This window comes from Saccostrea cucullata, unplaced genomic scaffold (genome assembly GCF_032062105.1).
Source record: "Saccostrea cucullata isolate Sc308-1 unplaced genomic scaffold, CSIRO_AGI_Scuc_v1 ctg169, whole genome shotgun sequence".
NCBI classification, from domain to species: domain Eukaryota; kingdom Metazoa; phylum Mollusca; class Bivalvia; order Ostreida; family Ostreidae; genus Saccostrea; species Saccostrea cuccullata.
The window spans coordinates 354,589-373,671 of record NW_026933727.1 but is presented as its reverse complement, the minus strand read 5'-3'; the positions used below and the strand labels follow the sequence as shown (position 1 = coordinate 373,671).

Below are 19,083 nucleotides of genomic sequence, written 5' to 3'. Positions count from 1 at the left end.
CTCTGATTGGGCATGGCAGAGGTCAAGGATTTATGTTGAGCGGAGTAGAGCGGAACAGAAGCATTGACTTGGGAAGCTGATTTAAGGAAATTCATATTATTACAATGTACTTTTCCAGCTTCTGCGGTTGTTTAATTTAGTTCGTTTTTGAAGGGGAATGGGAGGCGGGAGGGTAAAATATGATAGCAATTTACACAAAAAGTCTATGACAAGTGAAGAAAAGAATAATATGAAATCTTTTAAAAAGACCCATTCCTTTGTCAGGAGGACGGGGACTGATTAAAGGATTTAACTTTACCGATACAATACAATGGGAGGAGTGACCATATACAATATACTACAACAACCAGAAGTCTCTGTCGAGACTGAAGCTCTACTGGTTTGAACTTATAGCAAAGGAAGAGAAGAGTACCACATACTTTACAACAGCAATATATATGATCGTTGATAAAGTCTCTGTTCTTAGTGTAGTCTACTTGTGTGCCAAGTTATATTGAAATCAGACCAAAACTGTAGGAGGAGTAGCATTTTGGAGAGGAATTATGTATCTTAGTGTATTCTACTTGTGTGCAAAGTTATATTGCAATTAACAATTTTAAGCTACATATAAATTCAATGTAAAATCTTCTTTTTTTTTTTTAAATAGTGCCCCCTAACTTAGATGCATGGACTACATGTATATTGTAAATGCCTGTTCCCTTCCCTGTCAATACACCTGTATATCGTGAGTTCAACCTATCTGATCTATAAAAATAACACTATGGTCACAAAGTGTTGGTAATAATCGACTGCGTGCTCGTCAATGACCCGCAGATACATTTATTGCTGTTAATTATTCGGAAAATTTGACCTATGTGTGATGAACATGCTACAACTGTTTTTTAAGAAGGAATTAATTATCAAAAAAGATGTGTTGAATCATTTATTTTTTGAAAATTTGTATATCAGAGCATGGACTACATGTATATTGTAAATGTTTCCCTTCCCTGTCAATACACCTGTACCTATCAATTATAAAAATAACACGAAATTTTCATTTAAATAAAAAAAATACGTAATACGTGTTATTATTATAGGTATTACGTATCTTTTTTATTTACCGAAAATTTCGGCAAAATTGATAGGTACGCGAACTCCTTTGATCAGAGAAAATAAAATCTCATCACAACATTCATTATTGGCCATGTATTCGTTTGGCATTTGAAAATCGTTAACTGGCGAAAGACACATGCTTACTCCCGATTTTATACTAAATGACTAAGACCAAACTATTTCTTAAATTTTGCTGAATTTTCACTGTGTTGTAGAATTCAGATTCAAATATTGGAATTATTGCCAGATTACTAGAATTTTAAATAAAGGGTCTGCATATTCGTTTCTTTCTTTAATGTGCTTTGTAGATGTATGTTTTGTTCACTGTCAAGCGTAGAAAACCCTTTTTTTAAACTCGCTGTTATATGTTCATTTAATCTGTATTAATTAATATCAGTGCATTTTCCAGTCTTTTTTTTTTAATTTTATTTTTTTTGTTTACATGTTTAAAGAATAATACACACTTTTAAAACTACAATTCTCTAATAAACACTAAACTATTGAATTTCCAAGAAAAAAAATAATGAAAATGGATAACAAATTCTTTCCAAATCAAACAAGTAATAATGCACAATATAAGTATACATATATATGACAATTTAATCGCCAAACTCCATATTATTTAAAGATCTCTATTATATCAGCGATTATACAAACGGGCATGAGCGTGAAAACTTTTATGCAGTCATTCTCATATAAAAAATATAAGTCTATGTAAGTATGCCAAAGCTGGTTCATAAAACTGTCAATGGCGCTTCACATAGAGGCAACAACTGACTACCAGAAACCCGACGGTCAGTGCGGAAGGGACGAAGGTGGCAATCACCAACAGAAAAGACAATATGGGCAAAAAGGTAAGGTAAAACACTCCCTTATTTTAAAATCCATATTCAGCTTTTGTTGTATTTAGGATATATACAGTAAAACACGAATAACGAAGTTCCAGGGATTCACGATTTTGCTTCGTTATAAGCGTGTAATTCGTTATATCTGTTAAGTTTATGAAATAATTTAAAGCCATGGGAAAGGAGTGAGAATCACTTTGCAATAAGCGTCAATTTATTATAAGCGTCTTTACTATGAGCGTGTTTTACGGTACATATAATTCGATTCTGTATCAAGTGAGAAAGGGTTCCTTAGTAAATATCAGGAAAAGTAGAAATTGGTATTGGATAGGAAAGAAATCAAGGACAGAACCTATGATTACATTGTTATAACAAACAAAAGCACACTGTATCAAAGTAGATTATAAGATTTAGTCCATTATTTCTAACAGTAATTTTGATCATGTTAAGAAACAAAAAATAAAACCCTTTATAATAAAGGCAGTGCAATATGGAGTTTTATCATAAAGTACAAGTGCTTCCGAGTGTGGGTGTGTATAATGTACAAAACAACTCGATAAGCTTATGAATTCCGGAAAATTTTAGTCGTAATGAATAAAAGAAAAATTCTGAATTTCATTTTGAATTCGCTATAGATATGAAAGTGAAAACAATAGTTTTTCGAAACTTTTTTATGTTGTCTTTCATCACCCCTGCAGAAATTATCGACTTTATCACGTGTCATATACATTCATGGTATTGTGATCGACATGTGGAACGTTTCCGGCCGATTTGATGCTTTGCATCAGTATATATTATCTTGTTCAGATATGCAATAGCAAATTTTAAAATTTTAAGGAGCAAATGCACTTTAGGTTCTATAACCCTTGCAATTTTTGCCTGTTTTTTTAAATCTGAAAATTGCACCTTGCTTGTAAGTAGTGAATGCAACAAACAAAGTTTGAAACAAAGACAGAATCTTATATTGCTATTTATAAACACGCCTGTCCTTCTACAATCTCTTATAAGCTGTCAATATTCATAGAACATGGACATAGTTGACATCGATATATCAAAAGGCCTGTTTTCTGCATATCATACGATGACCTTTATCTTTGATTTGCAATGCATTCGTTATCTATATATAGAAACCTCGTGTGTCTTTGTTTTTTCATTAAATTGAACGGATTGAAAATAATTTTAAAAACACATTTTGGAAAAGAATGAAGTGGAGTTGCTAAATACTAGCGATGAGTATTGCTTGAAATCTCTGATATATAAATAAATTGTATTCAAGGAAAGCCTAAAAATATTAACAATATAGATCATGATTTAATTAATGTGTTGTTTGTAATTGTTCATTCAAAGTTCTTGTTTAAATTTGTTTTCAGTTACATGGTATACATTTCTTGTTATAATAAGTTTATCCTTTTTTATTAAAATATAAACCATGCATTTAGACGTGTAGAAAAATAAATTCATATTTTCTTAACACTATAATAACCCGTTTTCTCCAGGATTTTATTGCTTTTAATTGCCATTTGATAAATTTCCCGCTTAAAATAACTCATACTTTTTGTCGACTACTCCGCAAGGTCATATAATCCGAGATCATGTGCTCAGTTTAATGATACGCATGCGTCACCTTGTACGATTCAAGGTCATACTCAATGTCAAATCCACATTATTCTGAATTTTCTCTGCTTTCTGTACACACGCTTTAGTCTTGAAGAACATAATTATCTGAAATTGAAGCTTACACTTGAACAAAATTTTACGAACAAAATAATATGCATTCTGCAGTTATTGTTCATGTAACATCTTACAAGGTAAATATAATATTTATGTCCAAAGTTCATTTAATTGATTGAAGGATTCGACTTCAAAAAATCAAATAAAAAGTTACATTTCACCTCAGTTGATTAAACCCCTAGTTGATCGTGTTTGACCAAATTATAATTCTCTCTTTGTATTTTTCTGTGACAGATGTGGGAACATGCAGCATATATTCTGTTTAGCTTGGTTATCTATGCAGAATGCCAGAGAATGGACAGATGTGAGTAATGGGGTTAATATAATTTGTGGTTAACACGACCAATGTGGTTAGTGGGTGTATCCATTACAGCAGAATAACATTACATGTACAATGTATACAATTACTTTTGGGGGTCAATACCATGATTTAGCAACCCCGAAGGAGCAGAAAAATATTCACCAAGTCCAAAGGGAGAGGTGAACATTTGTAGTTCAAAAGGGGTTTTATTACATATATACAATGTACATGTATGGTTCTATAATAAAATGATACAAATTGTAAAGCAATCTATGTCCTCTTTTAAGGGTGTTAGGGTGTATAAAGTGGGTATAAGCCTTTCAATGAACACATTCACACAAAATCAAACATAAGAATTCACTTTCAGGGAAAAAAGTGTGAGGGTAGAGGACAGGTCTTTTACCCCCCCCCCCCGCCCCCCGAAAAAAAAATTCAACAGCCTTTTGCATCAGTTTGTAATTTCCTGATTTATTTTAAGCCTCATGTAGAAAAATAAATTCCTGTGTCCACTTGAAAGATCACGTGCAGATGAACATTAAATTTGAACATAAAATATTGGATTTCAGCCAATCAGAGAAGAAGGATTTATACAATCATAAATAACATCTATTCTAGACCAATGATAATTAAGAGGTCTTTTTAAATGGAGTAATAAACGATACCTACATTATATTAATTTATACGTTTTGCTTCTTTCAGTATGTACCACAGACCCACAGACTGCTCAATATTGTATGGGAATGGACACCTATAAATATTTTTTCGACCAACGCACAGGACAGTAAGTATAAAATGTCAACTTGATGTGTGAATTATTGCTGATTAACAATAATAAATGTGCAAATTATGTAATTAACAGGTGATAAACAACGATTTTTCGAATTCAAATAGTTGCTTTAACAATCACAGGTGACATAAATCAAGAAGTGCGCATTCTATTCTTTGTTAACAATGTTTTACGATGAAAATAAAAGATAACATTTTTCTTCCAGATGCGTGTATAAATTAGGTTGTGCCTTCTCAGGATTTGCTACAATGACACAATGCAAGAAAGAGTGTGTTTGTAGACAGCCAATATCAGAAGGAACACAAGTGGGTGGACCAAATTGTGAGCAAGAGGTTATGCGATGGATGGCCGTTGGTGAGGTCTGCGTTCAAAAGCCCTACACTGGTTGTGGTGGGAACGGCAATAATTTTATGACTCAGGGCGAGTGTCAAGCTGCATGTAATCCCAGGGAGATAGAGTCGATAATAGGCTTCGATTTTCCTTCCATCAATGAAGGAATGCCTTTTGCACTTCCACCAGGATCTTTTGGAAGCGGTATGGCACATCCAGGGACACCGTTTCATGGCGGCCCAGGTAGTCAAGGCCCGGCACCAAGGAAACCCAATAAGCCACCTAGAAAGAGTAAGAAAAACCCTCCACTGAAAGGCAAAGGAAGGCCACCAAAGAACAATGCTGGTAAAGGCAAGCGACCCCCTAATCGTCGACCTCCTACTCCACCTCAGGGACGAAATAACCCGCCATCTCATAATGGTAATTGGCCACCACATCCAAGAGGTAGTCCTCCACAATCCAACGGTCAATGGGGTCCACCAAATGGTGGATGGCGTCCTCAAACAAATGGACAACGACCTCCACCTGGACCTCAAAGGCCGTGGAATTCCCAAGGCAATGAACAAAGGAGACCACCTTATCTTCAAAGGAACGGCCCACCACCACCCTGGGCAAGAAATAGACAGCCTAATAATGGACAACAATGGAATGGTCCTAACTCGAATCCGAACTTTCAACCACCTCCTAACGGTCCCAACTCAAACTTTCCAAACGGCGGACAACGACAACCAAATGGTCCAAACTCAAATTTCCAGCCACCTCGTCAACCAAATTACCCTCCGCGGCAGCCAAACTCTCAACAACCCAAAAATCCCCCACGTCAACCCAACTCCCAACCACCTCGTCAACCAAACTCTCAGCCACCGCGTCAGCCAAATTCTCAACCACCGCGTCAACCAAACTCTCAGCCACCGCGTCAACCAAACGCTCAACCACCGCGTCAACCAAACTCAGAACCAAATATGTCTCCAAATGCACAACCTAGCGTAGCAACACAAATACCCCCAGGTACTTCACCATTTCCAAATTATCCGTCGACCACGATTGGTTGGAACAATCCATTTTCATTTTTTTACTACTAAGCCCATTGCAGTGCATAATTGTGATGTTAATTGCTTTCAATGAAAGTGATCTCAAAACTGTGAACTATGTGTTAAGTTAAATACATTAATTTATACCATCGGGTGGAAAACCATGATATCCCCATCAAAATCATTTTATTGGTATTTAGTACCATTCTCAGTTAACCTTGGACTTCAGTAAGGCGTGACATTCTCGATGTTACATAAATAGCGTCTGAAATTTACACAGCTTTCATTCACTGTTGAAATATACATGGGATAGAAATTCGGGAAATTTTCATGGAATGTAGCAAATAACCATAACAGCGTCTCGTCCGGCAAAGAGGTGGGGCTTAAATAGTTTCATCGTTGTCAACAACAATTTTAAGTTCCTGATGTCATTAATTTCTTAACCAATGAGAATCTATTAGCCATTTGACAGACGCCAATTACGTAGCGCCGAGAATGCCATGCCTTACTGAAAGTCCAAGGTTAACTGACAATTGTACTTTGACAATTTTCTAAAAACGAAGTGATTTCCCACTGACTGAAATATAAAACATGGCAAAAGACATTTTAAATAATTGATGCACATTATATTTATAAAGGACACGCAGAACTATTTATACCTTGACAATTGAAATTATAGCTGTAAAAGTTATCTTTCTTTGCAGAAGTTCATTCTACCTTAACTACAACTACTTAAATTTAAGCTGTTTTTACTTCGAAATTTTAGCACAATATTTACTTTATTCCTAAAAGTGCACAAAGGAAGGAAATGTGTATGAAAAGTTTTATTCGTGCATAATAAATGGAATAAATCCATGAATTAAGGTCACTGGTTACCTTGACCTCAAACTATTTATAACAGGAAACAGGTACAATATAAGAACAGCACAAGGTATTTTTCAAAAAAATATTTTGACAAAAATGTATGATCCACAGATAAAAAAGAATTTTGTTACGTTGTTGATTGTTGTAACAAAAAATAAAGATCTGAAAAAAATTGTCCTTGTTTGATTCTCATATTTTCAATGGGAAAAAAACCCAAACATGTTTGTGAAAAATCACTACCATTAAGAGGGCTGAGTAGTTTTGACCATTTTTCGACTATATTGATCTCCTTTAGAAGAAGAGCTCCATTTAAAGATATACAAAAGTGATGAAATTCAAAAAACTAAAATGTTTGAAGTTTTTCTTTGCCAAATGATAGTTGACAGCTAAAGATTATATCATTGCTAAAAAATTAAGTTATATGTATCTGATGGTTAATTTGTTGACCCCCTAGCCTCCTTAATTTTCATTGGCAGGTTAAACTTGGAGATTCAACCACGTTTAAAAAACATCAACTTTGGCCATCTAGGGTCCGCCGTTATAAAACATACTTAATTCTGAGAATGCTCTCAAGTACAAGAATTTACTCAAATCCAAAATTCTCAGACTCAGCGGCCCTCATAAAAAAGTTGAGAAAAATAAAAATTTCTTAAACTCTGTTTTATTCTCAAATTCTCAGCTGAGTAATTCTCAAGACTTGAGTTGAGATTTTTTTTGAGAATTCTCAAAGTTTTATGACAACGGACCCTAATTTCTTTAAACAATAAAATGCTTTCTTTGTTTGTTGTTACTGGAATGAACGGAAGCAGCTGTTGCAGAAAAAATACATAACCCGCGTAAGCGGGTTATGTAAATTTTTTCTGCAATAGCTGCGACCGTTCATTCCAGTAATAACAAACAAAGAAAGACATTTTATTGTTTATATTTATATCTGTTTAAATAATCAATTAAAGTAGGATTAAAAAGATTGATTATTGTATTAATGATGCGAACGTCTTTATATGTTCCATTGATGGAACAGCCACTGATTAAGAAATCTGTACAGGCGACATGCCTATCGTAGTTTATGCAGGGATGAACGCAATGGGGTTTCTTAAGAAATAAAGGAGAAAATATTCAGTGGATGTAAATATTTGATAATATTGCCACTGTAATAAGTGCTTTGACAACACTAGAAATAAACACTATAACTATCATCTCAGGGATTAATATTAAAACGGCATGCATGAAAATGCCTGCATGGGTGTATGAATATTTAAAGTACATACAGATTCTCTAAAACAGTGATTTAAACATAAGAAATTTGTAGAGTCAAAGGTCATAGGGAAGGTCAAGTAAAACAAAATTGAATGCATATATCGCTGCATCATGATCAGCTAACTTACATAAAGATCTATAGAAAGTTTCTTTGAAAATGAAGAAAACCAAAAATAAGAAAAGTGTTGCCAAGGTAAAAGGGAAGTTTAAGGTGAAAATACTGAATCAGATGTAAATAAAGAGCTCTCTTCAATATGAATTAGCATATGGAGTTTGATAAATATATCTTTTTATTACACACTTAGTAATAAATACAGGTTTTTTGCATATGCGATATGGCTGACGTCACAATAGCCGTATCAATCCTGCAGGGCTGATATGGATTTGCGGGGCTGATATCCGTATCAGCCCTGCAAATCCATATCAGCCCTGCAGGGCTGATACGGCTATTGTGACGTCAATATAACACCCTTAGTAAATAAAACCACAATAACAGTACTTGTACTCATACACAATTTTTGATGAGTTCATATTCTCTTAATTTTAACTTTTTGAAATTAAAGTTAATATTAATTTACAAATACATGTATATACTATAGAATATTTTCAAATTACGGATCAAGTGCATTGAAATAGAAATAGAAACAAACCCAAATCTTATGAGACATTAGACTATGTACATGTATGTAAGAAGTCCATGCATGATTATTTACTTATTTTCTTCTCAACTGTATTTTATTACTAAGTATGTAATAAATATAATAAAACATACCCTTTTTCCACATCACATTGGCCCTCGACTTCAGCCCTCGGGCCTTCGGCCCTCTGGCTGATATTGGTGTCTCGGGCTGATACAGGATGTGAATGGAAAAGGGTATGTATTATTCTCTATATAGTTTCTTTAGAAATAAGCTTGACATTAATTTGAAGTCAAAGAAAAGAGCAAGGTCAATAATTTGGACTTATTCAAAAAATGACTGATATTCTTTGAAACTGAGCTTTATACGTAATATTTAAAAAAAAAAAAAAAACAGCGGTCAGGGTTTAAGGAAATACGTATAAGGGTAAAAAAAAATCAATGTAGTTGCATTGTCCTCAACAATATGTATTAGCATTAAAGTTTGATATAAAAAAAGGAAATTGAAGTTTTTTTTATTATTATTATTTTAATGAACATAATACAAATTAAATTTACTTAAAGGTTTAATTACATTGATTAACAGATAGAAAGTATCACTTGATAACAAATACTTAAAAAAAGATATTTATCCAGGAAAGAAAAATTCTTTCTAAAAAATGCATAAAAATTATGTATTTATTATTTTTAAAAATACACCTTGTAATTAATTCCGTACTTTAAGAGAAAGCCATCATTGCATTAACAATGTATGTTTACATGTATCATTGAAGTGCAAGTTGGACATCGATAGCCTCTGGAAAGTTTTTTTTCCCTATCTATGTTGTCCAAATGTTAAGATTTGAAACCGAAAGTACATCGCAAATGGTGGATTTTATTGGGGCTGTGTCTTTATACATGTCATGCATTCAATAACAGCCTTTCAGAGAATATTCACATCTAACTTGCCCTTCATTGATAAACAAATATTATTTCTGCAATTATGGGTTTTTTTCACCAAAAGTACAGAATTAAACAGATGTATTTCTTTTTAAATATGCAATTTTTTGAAAATATTTTTTTTTTCAAAAAATATTTTTTTTAAATATTTGCTTTGAAGTGATACTTCCTATCTGTTAATCAATGATATATTAATAAACTGTAAAAGTTTTAACTATGACTCGCATAGTTTTTAAGCTATTTTAAAAATAAATGTTTGGACATCTTGACCTTTGGCAAAACTTTAACGAGGAAATACAATAGTACAGACTATCAATTGTCTTCCACGTAGTAAATAATTTAAATTATTCATGCATTACACATTTATTGCAATTAGTTGTATTTCAATGAAGATTCTATCGGTGGAGTAATTTACCTGAACTTTTATTAGTTAGGAATGCAAGTCTGAGCGACATTAGTACAGTAATGGACTTTGCGATGGTCTGGATAAAGATTTGTTTTTTAATACTTTTTCTTCATGTTGCGTTGTTCCAAACTTTACACACTTTACAAGTGGATCCTTTACCGGAAAGTAAGTACATGTATATTCAATCTATTTACATATTTTTAAGGACAGATGATACAAACAAACTTTTGTCAAAATTTTTGAAAATAACAACTTGGGTCATGTTTCAAAAAATGAAATGAATAAGTTTCACCGCATAGTTTTTTAAATATTTAATTCAAAGTTGCACAAAAATAGAATTTGAAGTGAAAAATATTTGTATAGATTAATAAGAATGGTTTCAGAAGGGTAGAGTTTTGAACATTACAGAAGGTTTACAATTTCTTTATACTCTAGGAATTCATTATTTACATTTGTTTGTATCATCCGTCCTTAAATAAAATAGAAATTAAAACATTTTGATCATTGTCTTTTTTACATCTGTAAAGTAAGGGAAAATGAACGTGTATTTTCTTGAACTTAGATTTTTGAGATGTTAAAAAAATTCTATTTCAACTTCTTTTATGTCCGATTCTTAAATCTTTTCTTTTAGACAAATATTAATGTAAAAAACCACAGTTTCTTTTAACTACTGAAAAATAAATTTATTTTCACTCATTGATTTGATATTTATTTATTTCTGGATTATTTTTTATTATAAATAAATAATTTATGAAGTATAAAACAACTGCATACTGTGTTCTTTTTTTTTTTAAATATTAGTCGGTTCTTCCTTATCAGATTACTTTATTCTTTAATTTAAGTTTATGCAGTACAAATTATTTTTTCGCCGAAAAGATTAGGAAAAAAACCTGTTTTAAATTGCATCGGCCAAAAATATATTTGAATCACAGTAACTTAATATCTTTAGCACTCTACATTCAAGAACAGATTCCGTTCAAGATACTTCATCTCTGATAATAAATATTTTTTCATAATTACATGTAGGCTGCCTCGATATGAAGCCTGAATCCGACTCCTTATGTGGTCCAGGAAAAAAGCTTTACTACTTTAACAGGAAGAAGGGACGCTGTTCCAGCTTCATGCATCATGGCTGCCGAAAATCTAAGAACGTATTCCGAACCCGAAGTGAATGTCAGCGCACATGCGCGTGTAATCTTAGCCTTAATCACGGCAGTTGGTGTAAAAGTCGAAAAGAATATGAAATAAGGTATTACTTTGAGAAGAAAAGTGGACTATGTCGCCCGTTCTGGTATAGCAGATGCGGGGGAAACCACAACCGCTTCGCCACCGTTGAATACTGCGTACGAGTTTGCAAAGGAAGGTAGGGGCTGATGAAGAAGACCAAAAAGAAGCTGAAGCATATGCAAACAACTGAATAGAAAAAAATTCTACCTAGAGAATTTAGCAAATGAATATACTAAAGAAATACATGTGTATGATTGTTTGATTGTTTTAGGCCGAATCGGCACTATCGGCGATAAAACGAAATGTGTGGCCAGTTTTGAAAGACCTGGATTTCTCTTGTGGCCCCCAGTGAGCCTACTCTTTTTCAAAATCTGGAGAAACTATCACGGAATAGATGAAGATTTTTCCCCACTACTCGTAGTGTGCGAGACACAATTATAGACATGCAAGCAAGTTTGCAAATGGCAATTTACCTATACTGTAGTTTTGCGTGGGAAAAAATGCAAACAAGTGCATGTGCAATGGTCATCATTTCAGTTTATATTTATTCAGCAAAGTAATGTGTTAGAATACCAATTAGCTAAGTTTGCAAGTAGAATTAAAACATGTTCATGGTTGAACTTTATGTGCTACAGTGACGTAAAAAAGCATGGTAAAATATCTACTGTCATACACATACTTGCACGCCATCATGTTAAATATTGGTATTTTATGACAATGCTTGGAATCTTTAAGAACAAATGTCACGTGTAGATTCATTAATATACAGAATATTTATGGTGTAGACACTGTCGAAAAACGTTGACGAAAATAAAAATAAGAGATAAAGAAATGACTTTCGTTTTGTTTTTAATATATTTTTATGAGAATATAGCGGGTTATACGTAGATTTCGAACAAAAATAGTTCAAAATTAAAGCCGTTTCTATATATAAATACGTAGTATGTATTATTAACTCTGGCATTGGAATTGGGTTCTTGGTCAAGATATATGTGTAGGCGCATAAGTTATGGGCTGTTTAAATAACAATTGTTTAAATAATTTAATTAAAAAACTAAAATTAAAAAAGGAGAGTCAACATGCCGTGACCAGTACTACTAAAATGTCTAAAACTATGTCAAAAGTATTATAAGCTTGCGTAAGTTTTATATAAGACTGTACATTGTAAAGTAGTGACTATTCCATACTATACAGAAATAGAATTTTTAAATTAAAATCGCTTCAAAAAAAAAAGTTAAGCAACACGTTGTACATTCGTAAAATTTTCTATATTCGATCAAATTCATCCCTTTCAAGCTAATTTCACAAAAAAAGATTTATTACTCTCAATTTGTTTTCTTAAATTGAAAAGTAATTATTATTAAGAAAGATGTGATGTTAACGTTTTCAATTGCTTTTGACCAAGTTGTTGATATTGACAGGTGCCTAATTAAGATTATAATCAATTCCACAATCCATTTAATGTGAGGTCTGATGAATATCTTTGAACTTTGCATCAAAGATGCAAATTGATGAATTGTCAGTTGTGTTAACGTTGATTTGAAATTAAGTTTAAAGGAATGAGAAAAACGGTGAACATTTGTCAAACTTATTGATCTGATTAAGTTGTGTTTATGTTTACATACCAAAACTTCAAAGAAACATCTACTATAAGTACAAGCGTCTATCTATACCAAACAAAATCTTTTAAAAATTAAATTAAACAGAAAATTTAATAGAAGTCATATCAAGGAAAAACAAACAAACAAACAAAACCAGAGGTCTCTGATGAGACTGTATCTCTACTGGTCTGTACATGTATAAAAGGAAAAGTAGCACTTGGATTTAACTTTTCAACAGGAAGAAATAAAAAGAATTATGTATCTTTGTGTAGTCTAATTGTATGCCAAATTATATTGAAATTAGACCAAAATTGTAGAAGGAGTTAATTTTAAAGGAATTTCACAAATTTCTGTTTTTAGTAACCATGGTTAACCTGTTCATCAAAATCAAAAACGAATACTAAAATCGGTACTCGGTTACTCGGATGTATATTTTTGAATATTTCTAATCTTATTTATTAATGCATTAAACAATCTGTTTAAAAACTTAAAATGCTCATTTCACTTGTACATACAGTAATTAGGGTTTATTTTAAGACCGTTATCGCCTGTGGCAACGTGTTTATACAGTAATTATTGACCAAGTACCTGGGCTACCTGGCTTTTCTAACCTTACTGCCTTCTTCCCTTTTTTTTTGTTTGGCTTTAATTATTTGTTTTCATCAACATCGTTAAGATCCATTATGTTTAAATAAATTAGATAATTAAAAAATTGTCAATTACAGAAGCCGTAAATTCTCGAAAGACAGATATTACACGTGCGATTGTTGATATATTTGTGTTTGATTACATGCCAATAAAACTGGTTGAAGGCAAAGGCTTTAAAAAAAACTGATGTCCATCGTTGCATCAAACTACAAAATACCGTCCCGTAATACTATATAAATCTAGGATCGAACAAGTGTACTAAAATCGTCAATCCGCTCTGTTAGGAGAACTTGATCAAGTTCAAGTTGATACTGTTCGTAGCTCTGAGGACTGATACCTGGTCATCAAACGCGACAAAGAGTTACATTACAATTACGGAGCAGATTATTTTTTTTAAACAAAAACAACTTGAACAACTTATGATTTTATTTCTTGTGTTTATCTGATAAATAAAGTGAATTTAAAAATTGTTATAATATTAAACTTCGTCGGGCACGAAGTGCTCATCATTACAACAGAAATAAACGGATAAGCCTCCTATCAGTGCATCTGGTTTTATTTCTACAAGAGTTTACAATGTTTTACAGTCTTCAATTTACTTGTTTAAATTTATTTACACTTTTACCGAGTACCCGGGTACTCGATCGGAAAAACGTCCGAGTAACCGAGTATTGAAAATTGACCGATTTGACATCCCTAGTTTTTAGTAACTATGGCAACACTGTTCATCGAAATCAAAAACTGATGCAATAAATTATATATCTTAGTGTAGTCTACTTCTGTGTCAAGTTATATTGAAATCCTACCAACACTATAGGAAGAGTAGCGTTTTCAAGGAATTTCACAGAAATTTCTATTTTTAGTAACCATGGTAACATCGTTCATCGAAATCAAAAATCCATGCACTAAATTATGTATCTTAGTGTAGTCTACTTGTGTGCCAAGTTATCAAAACTGTATGAGGAATAGCATTTTGAAAAATTGTTTACAGACAGACGGACAGGCAGACGGACAGACAGCTAGACGAACAGACGACGGACACCTTACTATCGAATAAGCTCTTCTGGTCTCTGACCAGTAGAGTTAAAAATCAAATTTACATTATACAAGTCATTCAATTAAGACCAAATTTTGCATTTCAACAATCAGTTCAAGCCTTGGTGAACTGGTGACCTTGAATTTGACCTTATTTTTGTAATTTTAGGGGAGGACAAAAATAATAATAACCTTTCTTTTGTGTTACTGTATTTCCTCGATTACACTTCATAGATATATGAATATTTCAGTTCGAGAACATTGGTAATTTCTTTATATATTTCACTGAAAGGTGTAAAAAAGGAAAAAAAAAACGCCCATATATTTGCTAGCTTTTTTCAAATAATTTTTATACTCTGATAGGCTTATAAATGTGCGGCACATGAGACATAACCTAAAGACAAAAACACAGATTTACTTATAAGTTTTATCGAACGTACAGGACCACTTTTGAATTTTTTTTTATGTTTGTATACACTCAAAAGCATAATAATCAATATTTTTTTTATATTAACAAAGAAAAATTTACATTACTTATTTTTTCTAATTTTTATTTCATTTTCTCTTTCATATGAAGTAACTTGTGTTGTAGACATTTCTGGATATTTTTTTAATACTAGCCTTTCACCAAAATATACTGTATAAATAATCACCAATTTGTCATTCACATATCAGTTTATTAGTTTTTATTTAAGGTAATATATACAAGTCATGTACAAACATGATACATGAATATTCTCCATCGTGATGGTTACAACAGCAGCTTAATTTAAAAGTACAACGGTGATCATAGTTATTTCGTGACATTTGACCTGGACAATAACAGAAACACACTTACATCATATAAACCCCAGTAAAAGGTTTAAGAAGTCTGTTATATACAGTCAATAAAAACAAGACATTATTATTTTGTTTATACAAATTATGTCATGGCCATTTAATAATATATTAAATATAACACAATGTATGCGCACTCATGATGATAATATGGCAGCATAGGTAAATGAATATAGATAATGAGCAAGAGAAATACCATATGAAAAAACAGTACCCCCCGGAAGCATTCTTTGCAAAATTATGCCTAACAAAGTCAATAGCCACACGCATTGAAGGTCCGCAAAGCACATCAACATTGAAGGTCCGCAAAGCACATCGACATTGAGATGAAGGTCCGCAAAGCACATCATCAAGCTGGTGGATCCTATTCGGGATTCGATCCATGCCATCACGCTGAAACGAGAAATTAAAATAAAACGAAAAAACAACCGAAGAAAAAAAAAAACAGTTATAATGAAAATGTATTAGAAAAATGTTAGAGGTGCTAAAGGGGAATAAAATATAAAATTAAGGGGCGGGAGGGTGGGTTTTAAAAAAATTTTGCTACTTCCTCCAAATTACAGATTAAAAAGGAATATTCTATATAACATGCGCATACAAGAAATATCAAGAATTGTTTGAGCCCACATGATTTTTTGAAGTTCAACTTTTAAGAAACGAGCCCGATGATTTATGAAGTTCAACGTTAAGAAACTAAGAGCTGTCTATCTTTGTATGTATAAATTGAAGCTGCACGAAATAACCAGGTTTATCCATATTGGATAAACCCCATTATAGGATTCAACAGCAAGAAACTTACATTATATAAAATTGATTTCGTTTAACTCCCATAGTTATATACATAAAGAAACAATACTTGTACATGTATATACAAATTATACACAATAAATACAAAATCCTGATCAATCAAAGTATGTTCACTAAGCTTTCATAAACTATTCTAAAGCTTGTATTTATGGTAAGTTATCTGTAAAACCATATGAAAAATCCCAAGTTGTGCACGTACGATGTGTAATTAAAAAGTTTGAGGACTGACCAATAAAATTGAAATGACCTGGGTACAATTACATGAATTTAATTTACACTCGTTCAATCAACATTACCTATCGACCACTGTCCACATAACCTCGTAACCGCCCACTAAATATCCCACATCATTTTTTTGTTTTATCTTTTATTAGGACAATTCTCAGGTAAGCTTGGACTTTCAGTAATGCGTTGCATTCTCGAGTTACATAATTAGCTTCTGAAATTTATACAGCTTTCACTCACTGTTGAATACATATGGGATAGAAATTCGGGCAAATGCCAATTAGTAAATCGAATAACATTGTCTCGTCCGGCAAAGTGGTGGTGCCTAAGTAGTCTCATCATTGTCAACAACAATTTAAAGTTCCTGATGTTATTAATTTCTTAACCAATGGGAATCTATTCGCCATTTGACAGACGCTAATTACGTAGCGCCGAGAATGCCACGCCTTACTGAAAGTCCAAGGTTACCTGAGAATTGTTCTAAGTTTATATGATTAATGCTTACAATATACAAACACGTATAACAAAGTCAATATATACAATTAATTTGGGATAAAACAAAACAATCTGCAAAATTTTAATAATATACAACTTGAAAAATATAATTGTAAAAAAGAAGGAAACTCAATATTAGTTAATATGTGATTTGTTAAAATAATTTAATCTGACCTGTACATTGTACGTTAACTAAAAAGTGCACATCAAAATTGTGACAGATTAACAATTACATGTAAAAACTGAAATGTTCCCCCCTAATAAAAGTTTCGGGGTGCATAGTTTTTGCCTGTCTGTCTCTTCGTCTGTTTGTCCGTGAAAACCTTGATGTTACTAATAAAATTTGATTGAATGAAGTTCTGACTTTCAAATTTCAAAATAGTATGTTTTTCTTGTGACAATACTTTTTTTTTAATACCAACAAAGATGATCTTTTGACCTTGGAAAATGAGTTACTTTTGCATAAACAATTAAAACTTTAACTTGGTCATAACGTTTGATATGGCTAATATTTATTCTATTTTAAAATCACAGGAAACGTTCAAAAATATTTTAACCTAAGAAAAGATCTTGTCACAATGAATACACGTATAAAGTATGAAAGCCCTACCCCTAGCATCAACTATGTAACCAAGGTTGAGGTTTGGTAAATTTTGCAAAAATGGGTCAAAATGCAAGGTCAAAAGGTCAGATAATCAGTATGTTGAAACCTAAAGATTGGTTTTGCTGGGGAATACACAAAGTATTTTTAAAAATTGGAGAAACAGACAGCAAGATTTCGACAGATAATCTAAATTATTATTTGATAATAATTAAAAAAGGGCAAAAAATACAAACCCCTTGTCTTTGTTTCAGTGGCCATTAAACTAGAAAGTGAACGAAAAGTTTAAAGAGAAAAGATACATTGTACCTAATTAAATTCTATTTGATCCTTAAACGTCTTCAAAAATCTTAAAACTTTTCTAAATGTTATAGAATAAAATCAAACAAGCAATCAAAGCACATATTCTATTTATACAAACAAGTGCTTAAGCATATGCCAATATTTACATATATACAGGAAACCTCATTTTTCTTTTTTTTTTTTCCCCTACTTACGATTGTATTCAGTTAATACAATATCTAAGAACATGAATTATTTTATGCCAATTTTCTTGCCAAATGTTACATATGCGTGTTTCTGTTGATGTTTTTGTTTGTTTGTTTGTTGTTGATGTGTTTTTTGTTTTTGTTTTTGTCTATTCGTTTCATTTTGCAAACATAAACGAATTGCACTACTGTCGTCATTTATGGATAAGAAACAAGAATCTCTTATTTTTTATTTAAATTTTTTATTTTTATTTTTTTTATAATTATTTGTAAAACAGATATTATATTGTTTACTGATTTTTCTTACCTTCAAATAAGAGGTTTGACAAGACAGTTTTAAGTTAATTTTATTTAAAATAAATATGTATTTGAGAGTTTTTTTCTTTTAAATATTTATTTATCCAATGCATGCAGACGGTAAATATCTTATTCAATTTTTCTACGATATGATATACTGAAGATTTTTTTGTATTCGGTTGTACATTTAAATTTTTATCACGTAAAAGTAACTAATTTATATATAAATAAAATTCAAACAAAATTCCATAAGATTTTTAACCTTAAGTATGTTAATTTTTCTTATTTATAATTTATGTAAGAATATTAAAGGCCATTTAAAAATAATTTTAAAATTTCAAATACAATTTGTTATAAATCGAGTTAATAATAAATAAAAAGAAAATGATAGAACTATTAAATTTTTTTCTTCGTCTGTAAGAATATATTTCTGAAATAAAAGCATTAAGGGAGCATCCCGACCTCATCTAACAAAAATCTCCAAACAATGGGTTTGATCAATGTCGTCATCACGGGAAGCTCTACCTTAATTTGTTTCATCTGTCCCAACAATTTGAGGTAATGCGGTTCATAATTTAGCTGCAAAAACAGAACTGTCATTT

At 31.9% G+C, this 19,083-nt stretch overlaps 1 protein-coding gene across 1 annotated transcript; it reads left to right on the top strand.

Annotated features, from left to right (window-relative positions):
* Window positions 1–1,858: 1,858 nt before the first annotated feature.
* Window positions 1,859–7,102, top strand: LOC134239200 (proline-rich protein HaeIII subfamily 1-like). Its single transcript, XM_062721370.1, has 4 exons — window positions 1,859–1,946; window positions 3,903–3,972; window positions 4,669–4,750; window positions 4,962–7,102. Exons 1-4 carry the CDS (start codon window positions 1,935–1,937, stop codon window positions 6,166–6,168), a joined length of 1,371 nt encoding a protein of 456 aa, XP_062577354.1. The 5' UTR covers window positions 1,859–1,934; the 3' UTR covers window positions 6,169–7,102.
* The last annotated feature ends 11,981 nt before the right edge of the window (window positions 7,103–19,083 follow it).